General features: G+C 40.8%; 1 protein-coding gene across 3 annotated transcripts in view; it reads right to left on the reverse strand.

Moving 5' to 3' along the window:
- TSPAN9 (tetraspanin 9) overlaps positions 1 to 15,793 on the reverse strand; it is a 171,216-nt gene that overhangs the window by 121,863 nt on the left and 33,560 nt on the right. Inside the window, exon 3 of one of the 3 annotated variants that reach the window (XM_039561199.1) lies at positions 8,320 to 8,468. The exons of the other annotated variants lie outside the window; for them this stretch is intronic. Within the exon in view, the coding sequence (XP_039417133.1) occupies positions 8,320 to 8,404 (85 nt within the window). The 5' untranslated portion in view covers positions 8,405 to 8,468. The remainder of the gene's footprint in view (positions 1 to 8,319; positions 8,469 to 15,793) is intronic. 3 annotated transcript variants of the gene reach the window in all.

Genomic DNA, 15,793 nt, shown 5'->3' on the forward strand with positions numbered 1-15,793 from the left:
CTGATGAAAGTTCACACTGTTCAGCTCTACGAAAGCATTTGAAACAGGAGGGAGGAAGGGAATCACAGCAGGATTGAGAGGGAATGTGCATTGCCTCTGATGAATGGCACAATGCCCAGGCAGCTGCTGCACAAATGCCAAAAGTGGGACCTTTGTTGCTTCAGCTGGATCCCTCTTGAAGTTTTGAATTACAGGCAGATACCTCACGTTATGGGATTCTGCTGCAGCACGGCAATGCAGAGACTGCTTGCTACACGTGTCTTTTCCATTCTGAAACTGAAACCCTAATGGGAAACCAGGCTCTCCAAAAGCCTCACAAAGCAGCTAAAAAGCATATTTCAGCACTTTTACACCAGACCTTGCAGGAATTAACATTATCCCAAATCTTTGTTCATCTTTCAAATGCAAAAGGCTGAATGCAGACAGCCACATTTTAAAATCAGAACACAAAAAAAGCAAAGGTGTGCACAGTAATGAAAGGAAAATGAATTCTTTAAAATTCTATTAACAACTTGGCAGGTGGTTGCTGCATTTTACATAAGAGCCATGTCATTTTCCACATAGTAGGCAAAAGAATGAATCCTAGAATCACAGACTATCTAAGGCTGGAAGGGACCCATAACGATCATCAAGTCCAATTCCCTGCTCCTCACAAAACTGCATAAAACTAGACCATATGACTAAGAGCTTCAGCTAGATGCTCCTTAAATCTGACAGATCTGATGCTGTGACCACTTCCCTGGGGAGCCTGTTCCTGTGGCTGACCATCTTCTCAGTGAAGAACCTGTTCCTAATGTCCAAGCTGAACTTCCCCCGACGTAGCTTCATTTCATTTACTTTCATTCCATTGTGTCCTGTCCTCCAGAGAGACGACCAGGATTGTCCCATCCCAGGTGGAGAATGTGGCACTTTCCCTTGCTAAATTTTATGTGATTGATGACTGTTCAGCTCCCCAGGCTATCCAGATCTCTCTGTAAGGTCTCCCTGCCCTTGAGGGTGCCCACAGCTCCTCCTCATCAGCAAACTTCCTTAAGGTACATTTGATTCCAGTGCCCAGATAGTTTATGAAGACATTAAAGAGCATTGGCCTTAAAACTGAATCATGGGGAACTCTACTGGTGACTGACTGCCAGGCTGATGTAACTCCATTTGCTATAACCCCGTGAGTCCCACCTGACAGCCCTTTGCTCACTCCATGTCCTATGAACTTGTCTGGATGTCTGCTGGACAGTGTATCCAGAAGGACACTGTGAGAGGAAGAACCTAAAGCTTTGATAAAATTAAAAAAAAAAAAAAAAAAAAGGGCTTCCTTTGGTCAACAAGGTGGATGACCTTGTCATAAAAGGAAGTTGGTTAAGCAGCACTTTCCCCATGTGAACCCATGTTATGAACGACTGCCTTGTGTCTCAATGCTTTCAGTAAATCAGATACATCTGCAAGTTTAAGGTATATTTTCACCTCAACTGAAATTACTAAAAATTCCAAGTTATGACAACTTCTAAGATCTAAAAATTGCCAAGCTATTAAAATATTTTTAATTAGATAGACATATTCAAGTATTCCAGGTTTGCTGTTAAATAAAGTGTAGAATAGAACTGGGTGATATTACCTTTGACAGCAGCAGTATTTTCTGAGAAGCTACTGTTCACACTGCAGCTTAAACTCCTTCTGTTTCATCACCACCTGTGCTGGTTTTGGCTGGGGTACAGTTAATTTTCTTCACAGTAACTGGTGTGGGGCTGGTATGGGATTTGTGCTGGAAACAGTGCTGATAACACAGAGTTTTTTGTTGGCTTTTTTTTAGCTGCTAAGCAGTGCTTGCACAGCAGTAAGACTCTGCTCCTCACCCCACCCCACCAGCAAGGAGGCTGTGGGTGCACAAGAAGTTGGGAGAGGACACAGCCAGGACAGCTGACCCCAGCTGACCCAAGGGATCTCCCAGACCATATAGTGTCCTGCTTAGTATGTAGAGCTCAGGGAAGAAGAAGGAAGGCAGGAATATTCAGAGTGATGGCCTTTGTCTTCCCCGGTCACTGTTACCTATGATGGAGCCTCACTGTTCCACGGAGGGCTGAAGACTTGCCTGCCCATGGGAAGTGGTGAATGATTCCTTGTTTTGCTTTGCTTGAGTACTCAGACTGTGCTTTCCCTATTAAACTGTCTTTATCTCAACCCATGAGTTTTCTCTCTTTTACACTTCCCATTCTCTCCACCATCCCACGGGGAGCAAGCAGCTGCGTGGGACTTAGCTGATCATTGGGGCTAAACCCCAACACAACCTCACATGAAGTTGTAGACTAACAGGGGGGAAAAAAGAAAGGAAAAAAAAAAAAAAAAAAAAAAAAAGAAGAAAAAACAGCTTGGTTTCTTCCTAACTAAAAATACCCCAAACCTTGAAACACAGTGATAAGTTCCATTTTTATACTTCAACACAGTGACTAACAAATAAACTTCGACATATAATAGATTCTTTGCCCTAATGCTAATTTTAAATGCAAAGCATGTTTTTAAAAACATTATTCTTTAAGCCTCCAGCACAATTAACGTAGCCTTATATAACCATGTAACAAATTTTTACAGTTTTAACTCATTTCCAGATTTCAAACCACATCCGATTTCACATAATCCTAAATTAAATATTACACCAGCTAATAAGTAGTTTTTGAGGTTTTAACATAATGCAAAACACATGGAAATTGAAATTCTTAATCAGTGGACCATTCATTATGTGATGAGAAGCAGTAAAACCATTTCCTTATTTCCCATTTCCCTGCCAAAACTAGCACCAAACCTAACACCAAATCTATTTTTTCCCAGAGAATAACAACTAAATTAATAATGGGGGAAAAAAATTAATCCACATAAGTTCCATTTTATTTCACTTATCGTAAAATGGGGAACTTAAAACTGCCCTACAAAAAAAAAAGGATTTTTCTCAACAGGTTTTGGACTTTTGGATGTGTTTGACGTAGCAGAATGATAAAGTTTGCTTTTCACTGTACATGAATATATGAAAATATACTGTATATGTATATATGAAAATAGGCAATTCTGCTATGGACTTGTGGTTCTTCTATCCTTAAAAATTCTCAATGAATTCAGAAAGTGCTTGAATTACATTAAGGAAAAAAAAAAAGATAGGGATCTTCAAGTAATAATTTATTTCAAAATTAATTTGAAAGCTGTGATGCCACTACTCTCCAACTACTGAAAATATCTTTTGATGTTTAGTCAGATCTGAGTTTCTATTGTTATAAGTGGCAAAAACATGGAAATAATCTTCCAAGCTTTCTTTAAGCAGCACAGATGAGAGAAAAAAAAGTGACGCTGCTCATTCTTCCTTCTTTAGAGATTATCCTACTATAGGTCACTCTCTTGCAACTGTCAAGCTTTTTGCAGTTCCTTCACTTGTTTTATAAGAGCTGGAATTAAATTCATCTTAGAAAAATCCAGCACAGTCCCACAAAAGCCTTTAAGTGCACACACCTCACTTAAATCACCTGAAGACCATATATTTCCCTGTAGGTATTGCTGACCAGCAATTTTCTGGAAGGCTGGGAAAACAGAGCACCAGTATATGAGTTTATATCAATGCCACTCTGTTCTGGCAGATAAATACTCAAGGTTTACTTTTAAAAAAGACAATTGGAGTGCTCAGAATTGGAAATATGATAAATAAAACCAGATGATTGATGTGAAGCAAAAAAATATATAAAAATTGTTAAGATACATCTATCACAACTTAAACTAGGAAAGGCCACCTCAAATATTAAATGTCTGAGCTCTTACCAAAATTTCTAGCATGGCTGGGACTTGGATTGTCAGTGTCGCGCTGACCTGGAAAGAACTGCTAGTAAATAGCATCAGCTATTTACCTATTTACCTATTACTCCCCTCCCATTGCTCTTTTTCCTGTTTCCCATTTCAGTGTTGATGGTGAGTGAGAAACAGCTGAAGGGGCAACTGCTTGTGATGCACTGCAGACTTGTCTTGTTAACACCGCATTTGCTCTCAGGGTCCTTATGTAAGGGAGTACAGGGGGTCAAGAAATGGTACAAGAAAACATCTGTACCATCCATCCTTCCCTACCCTTCCTCCTCTCCAGCTCCATTGCTTCCACTTGGGACACCTGAGGACTGCTGAGTGATGGCTGCTGCTTCTGTTTGACACAGGCTGAACACATTTGGGCTTGACATGGGCCATCTCTCAGCATCATTTCTTTGTCCTGTCACTAACTGTCCAAGCTCTTTGGTTCAGTTACCTCTTCAGGCTGTTCTTCACTGCAGATGTAACTTGGTGGGGATTTTTTTTTTCCCCCCTTCAGTTCTTCTTCATAATTTACTCATGTTTTTCATCTGGTAGGTCACATCAGGAAAACCAAGTACTTTTCTGGAAAAGTCAACCTGTTTGTAAGGGTGAGGACAACACAACTGACTGTTTCTGTGCCAATAGCCTGTCAAGTTCTTCCCTCCCCTGCAGGCCACACAAACCCCATGCCTCAGTGGACAGACAAGTTCTCCTACAGTCAACCAGAAGGTAATCTGGATTGCTACAGCCCAAACAATACCCCCCACACACACAGGAAGCTGGTTTCCAAATAGAACATGGTCAAGCAGGCAGTCTTGAGTTCAGCTTGATGGCGTAGGTGCTCACACTCAAGTGCCAACCATCAGGTGTATACACAAGACCTAGTAATTTCCTGCTTCTCAGCATCTTTGTGCCAGAAATAATGATATCCCCACCCCCACTCCTAGACAATGATTATGAATAATTATAGCAGGTTTAGCAGCGAGTCGGTTCAGATCCAACTGCTGGCCACGCTCTTGGATAGTCAATATGAAAGGTTTACAGCAACAGAGGTCTCACCAAATTTTAGCATTGTATAAACTGTTTGATCATGTAAGGACACTCTAAAAAAAGGATGTTAAACCAATCCAATTCCTCCACGGAGAGCAACTCCCAGTTGCAGTGTTATGATCTATGACTTGACAGCACTTCATCATCTTGTGCAGGGTTTTTCTTTTTTTTTTTAATACAGTAGCATAGTTTTATCTTTAACAATAGACTTAAGTAAAATTAAGTCATTCATTTTCTTAAATGGTGCTGCATCATCAGCACCCTATAATTATTTTAGTGTATGAATGCAATAGTTGAGAATAAAAGTCTTAAATTTATGCAATCTTACAGCACCTTTGGCATAAATCATATGCTCCCAGACATTTTGCATGATAATTTGGCCTGTAAAAAGCCTGCCAGCTCTTGAAAAGTCAGTAATACAGTCTTGTATTATAGACTACCCAGCAGAAGATTTGCTACATTTAATATACTCCTATCAGCCAGCACGATGCATTTAGATTAAATATAAATTATCAGAACAATAAAGTAAGTTCCAATTAAGTCCAAATTGCCAGCCAACCAGAGCAATAAGATCTTACCTTAAAACAGCTCGTGCTTGTAGTTCTTATTACTGTGTCATTCTTGCATATAATTGCCCACCTGCTACAGGAGAGTGTACAAGTACAACACGTTCCCCTCTACATACAGCTGACTAACCAGGCTTGTCTACTGAGAGCAGAAAACCCAAAGATCCAGAAATTCCCGAGGTGCCGTTCGTAAGAAGACCATGACTCGCCAAGCTCGGGGCTTCCATCAGCTACAGGCATCCCACCCTTTCAATGCAGAAAGTTCCACTCTCAAGAGCTGAGGAATGTGGTAAAGCTTCCATCCAGCTCAGGCACTCAGCTGTGGGGAACTCCTCACATGCTCAGAGCACAGATAATGCACACTTCCTACACTCGTGCTCCAACCACACTCCTGACTCAAGCAGGAACGCTGCCACACTGCAGCTAAAAGCTGGAGCAACAGAACTCTCTCAAACCAAAGCATTGTTTAACCTTGTTTAATCCATTTTGTCCTCGTCCCAGCACAGTGCTGTAGAAGGTCCTCACCAGTTTGCTGACTGACTCCCATGGCAACCCTTAGAAGGACTGAAAAGTCACAAAAAGACAGCACATATTCAAGATAATGGCCCTGATGAGTGTGAACTACCTAGCACTTCTTGGATGCTCTATCAAGTTTTTGAAACTGGATAACAAATAGATGATTCGGGGTTTTTTGAGAGAAAGTTTCAAAAGAACTCTTCAGAAAAACACAGAAACCCCACCTCCCAAGTGCAACGAGGGTTGGCAGTGGTCCAAACAGAGAATACTGACTAAGTTTTGAAATCTGTCTGCTTTAAAGTCCTGAAATTCACACTTAAGGTTAATTTGTAAAACTCTCAATTATCCACAATCTTCTCACAAAATCTTTTAATATAAAAAAAGGGAAATATATTGAAGTCTTTGTTTTAGAAGTGCAGAAGTTCAAAAATGTTGGCCTAAACATAGCTCTATTGATAGAGTTCATTAGTGCATCTATTTTGAATCAAAAGGAACTACAAAGTGTAGTTTTGGGGATGAGACAAAAGACTAGAAATGAGACTAAATAAATTTGTCCAATTGTCTTGAAGGGGAAGAAGACTTTAAATTCAACTTTATACTCAGCAACAGCTTTGCAACTTTTTCCTAGTTAAACTGGACTCCTTGTTCTTGATACAATAAATATAATTTTTGATACTGGCATTTGTGGTTGAAAACTTTAGAACTGGGGGGGGGAGGTGGGGGCAAAAGGCTTTTGGGTGAGATTCAATCACTAAACCTTAACAGAACCAGTGACTCATGCAGGAAACAAAGGAAGAAACTAGTGTTACAATAATCCTACTCTAAGATTAAAACCTAGAAATAAAAATCTCCCTTAATATATGCAAGGATAAAGTGATACTATGTACCTCTAAAACAAGGTAGGAAAAGCACATTTCAACATACGCTTCTTTACCCAAATGGCACTGATCCATCATCATACCCTCAGCTGGTTATTCTTGGAGATATACTAACACTCAAAATAAAGAAGGCACTAAAGTTCCTGAGAGTGACAGGAAACCCAGCAGAGTAAGAAATTTTAGACAGAGTTATTTACAGATATTTTCCTGTGAGAAAAGAATGGTAAGAATGTAGCTTGAACATTAACAAATCCAGTAAAACATCAGTCTGCCTGGCAGAGTCAGCAGATTTGGAGGGAGATTCAGTGGGGCTGGAAATTCAAACTTTAGCTTGTAATCAGAAAAATCCTACTTTAGAAATTTGAACCAGCAGCTAGAAACATGTAATATAATATAGAGGTCTCCTAAAATGGTACCCAGCTAGAGGGACCTTTATACTATGTGAAGCCTGTGATTGTTTAGCTAAAAAAATTAAAAAGTCAATGACACTGAAGCTCTTTATTATTCTGCAGGGACCTATTTGTGAGTGAGTGACATGGACAAAATCTGCAAATCTACATTTCCTTCCTTTTCTTTCCTTGGGAAAGGTGCTGCAGATCCTGTGTGCAATTCCTCCATTAGGATGCTGACAGAGCAGAAGTTTATCTGAAGTAAGGTTCCAACTGAAATAGACTATTCTATTCTAAAGATACACTCGTGGAAAATAAATTAGATCAACTGAATTTTAAAATAACGTCATTCAAAATGTTTATTCAGATTGTTTAGGAAGCAATTCTGCAGAATGTCTAGGTAACAGTTTAAATGAATCAGTTATTAGTTACTAATGTTTCACTCTAGTAGGAAGGCAGTTGCAGTGTGGGGTTCTACAGGAAATCCAGCCCATAATCCTGCAAATAGCCAAGAATTTCTTCGACAGCTTTAGAAATGAGAAGCTTGGTACAACACAGGAAGCCCAGAATTAACTGCTTCCCTCTTGTTTTAGCACAGCAGAGACATGCAAGACCTGTTTCATGTTATTCTCCCAAGACACCTTCACATGCCTCAGGAACATCACTGTGTAGCCCTAATTTTCTGGAGCACCAGCAATTTTTCAGAGAACACTAATAAATACAGCACACCATACAGCAACTGCTATGTGGTTCAGCCAAGGAGCAGCTCACATGTAAGTCAGTTTAGGCTTCTGGGAGAAAAAAAATTATTTATTAAACAAGCAAATAAATAATGAAGATGAAGGAAGAGATTTGGGGATTATTAGGGAATACTTATTTGGCAAGAGAAAGCAGAGAGGACTTGATGAGACTTGTAAGAGATAAGTCCATTAAAAACATTGTTAGCAGAATGAACCAATTAAGTCCACATCCCCAAAGTAAGTTGGCAATCAGTTTTAAACACCTGTTTTCAGACCAAGGCTTGCAGAGTTTAAACACGTTGTTTAAAGTGATTTCCCCAGAACCTCTAGGTCAAGAAACACAAGGTAAAAATGCACTTTCAGGACTGCTTACTGTGAGCATTAGCCATAGCAGATGCGATTTTCAACCAGCAGCATTCAACACCAGGTGGAGGAGAGCTGGGCATTCTGTCCTGCATGGAGCATATCAAAGCCACGTGGCCAACAAGTCGCAGACTGCTGAAGAGAGCAGGTCCCTCCTGACTAGTAAAAGTAAGAAACAGAAAGGTCCATCCAAGATAGTCATGAATCTCTATATATTTACAAAAAAATCACATTTCCTGTAACTCAAAATGTGCTGAGCATTACTTATGAACTGGGAGATAACACCTGCAGCCCCTCAGGGCTTCCTAGAGTCTCATAAGGATTTCCAGCTAGGATCTCCTTGACTTACAGGATCTAAAGTAAGCACCAAAAGTAGTCATTTGAAGCATTTATTTCAGACTTTTTATTAACAGGCACTCTGTAGTGTAGGACATCCTTCCTGAATAATTAAAACATAGAAAGGTCACACACAGTCCTCATCAGCACAGAAATCCAAGAGCCCTGTGGCGGAGGAAAACTTTTTTAAACTTTACACAATGGAGTTATACTGCATCCAGCTAACACTCTTTCTCCCTAGGTCACCTGGCAAGATCCTGCTTTCACTCTGAGCTACCAAAGTAAATGAGAGTTTTGTGAAGGTGTATTTGCCACTGCCATTGTCTCCCCTTGACAAATTTGCTGATGATACAAAATCAAGAAGATTGGCTGATACACCAGATGGTTATACCACCATTCACAGGGACCTTGACAGGCTGGAGATACGGCCTCACAGGAACCTCATGAAAAGTGACAAAAGGAAATGTGAAGTCTTGCACCTGAAGAGGAATAACACTATGCACCAGGATAGGCTGGGGGCAGAGAGACTGGAAAGTGTCCTGAGCCCATGCATTATACAGAGAACTAACACTGCAAAAGGAGTTGCATCCACTGTCTCTTTACAAAGGATTTAATGAAACAAACATGACAGAAAAAAGAAAAATACCTGGAAATGTCAAAAGTGTTGTGCAAATGCCCTTGGCATTTTTTGAGAGGGAAGAATAGAAGACGACAAGTCCAGACAGAAGTATTTTGCTTTAAACTGTCTTAGACTGCACAAAATAAGGTTGTATTTGCACAACAGAATTCACAATATGCATCCAATGTAGAAATGAGGCAATATATAATGGCATGGTGCTTTCAGTACAAACAGAAGCTTTGCATCAGTGAGCACAGATGTTCCATGACTTCATTCTGTACATCCAAGGTCACATGGTTTATTTTGGCACATAGATACACACATGTGGACTACATGTGCAGGTACAAACCCATTTGGACTTGAAGGTCTATTCTGTTCCCTGGAATAAGTTTCTCCTCCCAGTGGTCCAGTAAGTTAAATCTACAGGCATTGTAGCCTGAGGAGAGTAAGGACCTCTCTTAAAGAGAACCAGAGGGTAGCAAAGAAACACTGTAATTAACATCTATTTTAGGCCAGTTTGTGGGAGGAAGATAGAACCAAGCTAAGAGTAACTCAGAACTCCAAGCTGACCCCCAAGTCCAAATTAGGATGCCCTGCCAAACCTGCAGGACTCCATCAGAGACTCTAATTATGGAGGACTGTAAGGAAAGAGCAAGGGCACTACCAGGGTTTTTTTGGGAAAGCCAGAGTAAGTGCAAAATCGGTATCAGGCAGAAATGAAGACAGTGAGCAGAAAGAAATTCACAAAAGCCATTGATTCAAAGTGCACACAAACCTAAAAATCAGCTGGAAAAAAACCCCAACAGATATACAGATAAAGTATATTAGAATGAGCAGTGGTTTCATACCTGAAATAGCTTTTTAGGATAAGCCATCTAATATGATACAACTGTGACAGTCAGTGAGTGACATGGCACTAAAACTGCCAAAAGGAATAAATATGCTGGCATCCAGTGTTAAATCAAATGCTGATAAGGCTAACTACAGGGCAAAGGCATCTGAAAAGCAGAACATGAGAACAAAAAGGCGCAACCACTTTCTGCCAGCAAGTCTGCAAACCTCATCCTTCAATATTTATGCATCTTATGTGTGCCTCTTACCAAGGAATTGACCCTTGCTGCAATCAAATGTGTAAGAACTGCTATGGCTGCAGATCATCTGACAATAATACACATGCAAAGCATGTGACATCCCCCTTAGCATATGGTGTTTACTTAGGTTATTTGTTCCTCTGCACAAAAAATTCAAATGTACCAGGAGTATGGTAGAAGAAAGATTTTTTTTTTTCTCTGAAATGGGGGAAACAGAGAATGAACACAAATGACACCCCCCTTAGCACAGAAGGGGATGTGCTGCAAATGAGAAACGTGGTATTTGAAGACAATGATGAAATTCTAACAGCTGCAGCAGATTGGAGAGTGGAAGGGGGAAAAAGGAAAGAGAGAAAGCAGATAGAGTTGAGGGGGAAACTGGAGGACTGGGGCCAAACTAACAGCTGGGTAAAAACAGCCTAAGAAAGAGGTATTTTTGGAGTTCCCACATCCTTTTCATCCCTCTTGTATTTTAGCAGTTACAGCAAAAAAAGTAGTAGCGCATAAATAAACTACTCAGAATTGTTATCATCAGCCCTGTCAGGTCATCATTCGTCATGAATCTTTTTTATATAAGCACATAAATAAGCTGATGATAAACACTACAGAAAATACCTTAACAGAAAAATAAATGCAAAGATGACCAGAAAGCCAAGCATCCATCACTGTCATGTCCTACACAAAGGGGTTTTGCAGCTACCTAATAGTTTAAAATTCTTGAATAAGAGTCATTAAAAAAAAGATAAATGAGGGGGAAAAAATATTTTTTTCCACTCTGTGTGGGAATGATTGGTATCCAAAGGCTGGTGAGCCTACTTATTCACCTTTCTGTAGATGGTGATGATTTTGGAGTGGGACTACAGGTCTTAAAGTCCATGCATGTGTGGTGTCACAGTGGGTGTGTAATTGCTAGGAACTATAAAGCCACACTAGCCAGCAGCTACTTGCTGGCTTAAGCAGGTAGTTAAACTAGGCGGCTTGGCAGACAGGTATGCATGTGTCTCTGGGAGTCAGGCAACTAGTGGAACTTGATTCTGGAGAGATTAGGGTGGTTCTGGCCAACTTTTGGAGACACTCAAGTCTGGAAGTCACCTGGAAGACCTGCTCGTGGATGGACTCTATATCCAGGGATAACAACGGGAGGATCCACAGTGCAGGGGGTGCAGGAGTAGGGGGCTGTCTGTGCTACTTTGTGAGTGACAGGGTCTATACCAAAACCAGGACTGCAGCCTTGGGGACTCATATATTCAGGTCATTGAGAAATCCCAGGCAAATGGCAATTTTCTCTTTTTCTGCCTCATGAAAACAAAAGCAAAAAACCAGCTCTTACCTTGACAAGGAGACAATTTAAATGTACGTCACCTACAAATTCCAGCATGTTCCTATTATGTCAGTTTGACGAGTTATTTAAGTATGAACAGAGGAAACCATCATCTACTGATGGGAGGGTAGGAATGGGTAGAAGATGGAGGAGTTAACTCCATGGCAACTTCCATACAAACAAGTGTGCAATACTAGGTAGCATCAGTGAAATGACCTCCATTCCTTAGATGCACCTTAGAACACGTATCCAGTGTTGGCAACTTCAGTTTGGCTGTATATTCTGAAATTGCAGGGTTTGTTATTTTTTTTTTAATTCCAGTTTGTACGGGAAGGGTGTAGCAGGGTGGGAAGTGAGTGGAGATTCTGATTCTGGTCTCCAGGGCTGTGAAAAATAAGCTTGAAAGACTGAGTTTTAATGAGAAATTAAACAAAGGCAAAATAGCTTTGAAATCAAAAAGGATGAGTGGCAGAGAGAAAGGACAAAGCTTTACTGTGCTCCCTATCCTCTTATTTCCCATCTCTGTTTCCCCCATTTCAGAAAAAAAAAAATCTTTCTTCCACCATACTCCTGGTGCATTTGAATTTTTTGTGTAGAGGAACAAATAACCTAACTAAACAACATATATAAAATAAACTAACACCTTTGAAGGCATTCTTCACATGGCTCAAAAGCAAAACAGAGACTGGCTTGGGTTTTTTCCCCCATCCCTTATTTCCACATTATACTTTTTATAATGAGCTTTGGAGTGAACACAGAAAGAGCAAAGAAAGCAAGCTTATAGGAGACCATCCTTAAACACATTACTGTAATTATTTTGTGATTGTACATTTACTTTCTATTGAATTGATTCCTCTCATGCATGCTTATAAGCTAAGAAGAACAGGCTGCAACTGGAGTTGCAGCAGCCACATTTGTTCTTTGTTCTGAAGGGAGCAGGATTAGAATAATGCATGCATGTTTTTCACCGCCACTCCTTTTTTTTTATTACATTTAATTACATTTTCAGACTGCCCTGTCCTATATATATATACTTATGCTACATGAACAGACACAACATCTCTTTGTGTTGCCCTGCATCTTGGGCACTTGCAAGCTCCTGATCAAACAATGAGCTGGCGGGAAAGGGAGCTGATCTTAACTCACTAAAGAAAGAGTTCAGTGAGACATGAAGATGCACAGTGGGATTTTTTTCCCAATCTAAGATTATCAAAACAAGGCTCCAAAGAAGCCACTGTCTCACCCAACACAGTTTTTTTCAGTGCTTGTTTGTGTTTTTGTGGGGCAATTTTTGTTTCCATCTTATTAATGCAAATTGTATACCGAAATGCTTTATGTCATTAGTTAGCAGGAGACAAAAGCAGGAGGCACAGGCGGAGGGTCCCTCTCAGCTGAGCCTGGATATGAGCGGGAAACTCGCTGGAATGAACAGACACAGATTTCAGCAGAGCAGAGGCAGCAGCTGTTGCACTGACAGTAATTAGATTGAATACCTGAGGAAGGGAAAGGATAGAGCTATGAAAGAACACGATGCCAAGGGACACACTCATTTCTGAATCAGCAGGTTATTGCAAGTTTTAAAGGTGGGGGAAATAGAGTAATTCCCGCAAGAATAACAGCATCTAACTTGTAGAGACAAAAACTTGTTCGAAAGCTTTTAAACAAGTAGCAGTGATGATGTATTATGTGAAACAAAAGCAGAAATGTTGAAGTTACTATCTTTTACTCTTTTTTTCATGCCAACACCCTTTTTCTGCACACGGGCTACACAAAGTTATAACAGAAAAATACAATCCCTAGTAAACTGGCTGCACGAAAGGAACTTCATTTTGTCAAGCTGAATATGTCTCACAAGCAGCATCCCATCTAGCAGATGGAAATACTGAAGCAGAGGCTGACAAAACTACTATACCATCATCACCAAGCAGTTTCAAGGACTAGGAACAGACTTTCCCACTCCCCCTGATTGTAACCTTTTGTATTAACTGCTGTTGCCTTAGACAGCCAACACATTCCTCCTGGTAAAATGCTCTCTGAAGACTGCTGACTATTTCTCTCCCTCTTCCTTCACTCCCAGTTCCTGAAGTTTCCTGATGTAACAGACACTTCTCAAGACAACCAAGCAAGACCCAGTTGACCACCACCTGGAAGGCAATCAGAAGCTCCCTCTAGCAAATGAATATGAATCAGAACATGAATCCCCCTCCTGTTCTGCAGCAGGATAGGAATGCACAGCTGTTACTACATCTCATTTCAGAGAGGCATCAGAAACTTGACATTCATGACCACCCCAAGCACATTCTGAAACTCAGCCCTGCTCAGGTCTTCACTGGCAAGCGGCCAGGCCTTGGTGGTTGAGACCACTGTGCATGAAATGTATCAGATGGCATATTGCCTTTTGTCATTTCTGGGAACTGGATTAAGCATGAGTACTGCTGCAACGCTTCATCTTGCTCCCACTGCCCTCCTACCTCAAATGGAGATGGAGCATTAGTCTGTAGTCTTACAGAGATGCAGCCAGCCAACAGATAAAACACATCCTAGCCTGCACTGTAGCTCTCTGATGCAAGCGACACTGAGTTATGGAATATGTAATGACATTCCACAGCAGGCATATAAATGTAGTGCAGCATGTTCACTGAAAAGAAACACCCTAAACTATAATTCCTTGCTGCCTCATCTTTCAAATGAAAGAGGTGTTGTTTAGCACTTACACGTTAGTAAAAGTCTTGAGAGAAGCTGCAATAGCCCAGGTTATTAAAAACAAGACTATAAAAAACTCAGGAAGACAAGAGTAGCAGAGTGAATAGCAAACAAGTTTTTAATTAGAAGTTATTCCTTCAAATGAAGGTTTGTGGTTTAACAGGTCAAGTCAAAAACCATGGCATATTGGCTGCAGGAGATTTTTGGCTTCTTATTTGCAACAGGGACTTCACAGGTACCTACATCAGGTCACTTAGAGCTACTGACGCTTTGTGATCCCACATCTAGACAGGGAATGGTAATAAACACCCTTCTTTATGACACACTTCAGTTGTACACACCAGCAAAGCTTCTGTCCTTCCTGCATCTATTAATTAAAGCTCAGGTAATCTACAGGAAAGAGTGAGAAAAGAAAGAAGAAAAAGGGGGGCCAAAGGGGAAAGAAAGGCTTCGGTGGTTTTTTCATTCTTAGCTGTTTGACCACCACATTTACATAGGCCTTTTGGTTTTTATTTTCAAGAGTGTTTTGGCAGTTCCCTGTTCCAGCTGTAGTGAGCCAGAAGCTGATGCAGCATCTTTGTTGCGGACAAACAGCGGGAAGTTTTGAGCCAATAAAAACAGCACTGTCCATGTACACTGCATGTTGGAGAATCAGCCACACAGCAGCGATGGAAATGAGCCCTGTGGCCAGAGGCAGGATTTACATAAGGAAGAGAAACACTACAGTTTCAATCAAAAGCTCAACAGTTTCCCCAGCTGAATGCTGGAGACTATTCTAACAAAAGACTTTTTCCATTTCTGCAGCTATCCCTTAAGTTATTTCATTTCAACTGAGCCTGAGGTCAGTTCTGGTTACAGTTCAAAAGAAAATTAATTTATTACGTGTATCTTGAAGACCCCAGGGTCAACAATTTAATTCTTTTTTGTTTTGCTTCGTTTTTAAAGGATGAAAGTCTCGCAGAGGTGCAAGGGTATCTCCTGAAGCACTGCATTTTGACACAGGACTGGAATGCTGGACTGTAGCTGACACACATGAAAGCAACTGAGTGTACCAAGCCACACCATGTCACACAGTCTGAAGCTGCAGTCTCTATTATTGCCTCAAGGATCTCCACTTAGAGCTGCATTCTGCAGCACAGATCCAGCCTCACACGTATCAACAGTTTCCATGCCGCAGCCTTTGCCTGCAATGCCCTTTAACAATGCTTACAGAAAGAAATCCAAGAAGCTGAAAGCAAGGCTAGAGCTCTAATGAGCACTAGCGACTGCATGGGCAGAGCACACTGACCACAAAGCACTACTTAGGCAAGTACTGCCATCAATAGGCCAATGAAGACTTGGGGTCATTTGTCTGCACCTCGGTTTTGCCAATGTAGACAGGCTGTCTGCCTCAATCCCACACTTAAATTGGCAC

Source organism: Corvus cornix, chromosome 1 (genome assembly GCF_000738735.6).
Source record: "Corvus cornix cornix isolate S_Up_H32 chromosome 1, ASM73873v5, whole genome shotgun sequence".
Lineage (NCBI taxonomy): Eukaryota > Metazoa > Chordata > Aves > Passeriformes > Corvidae > Corvus > Corvus cornix.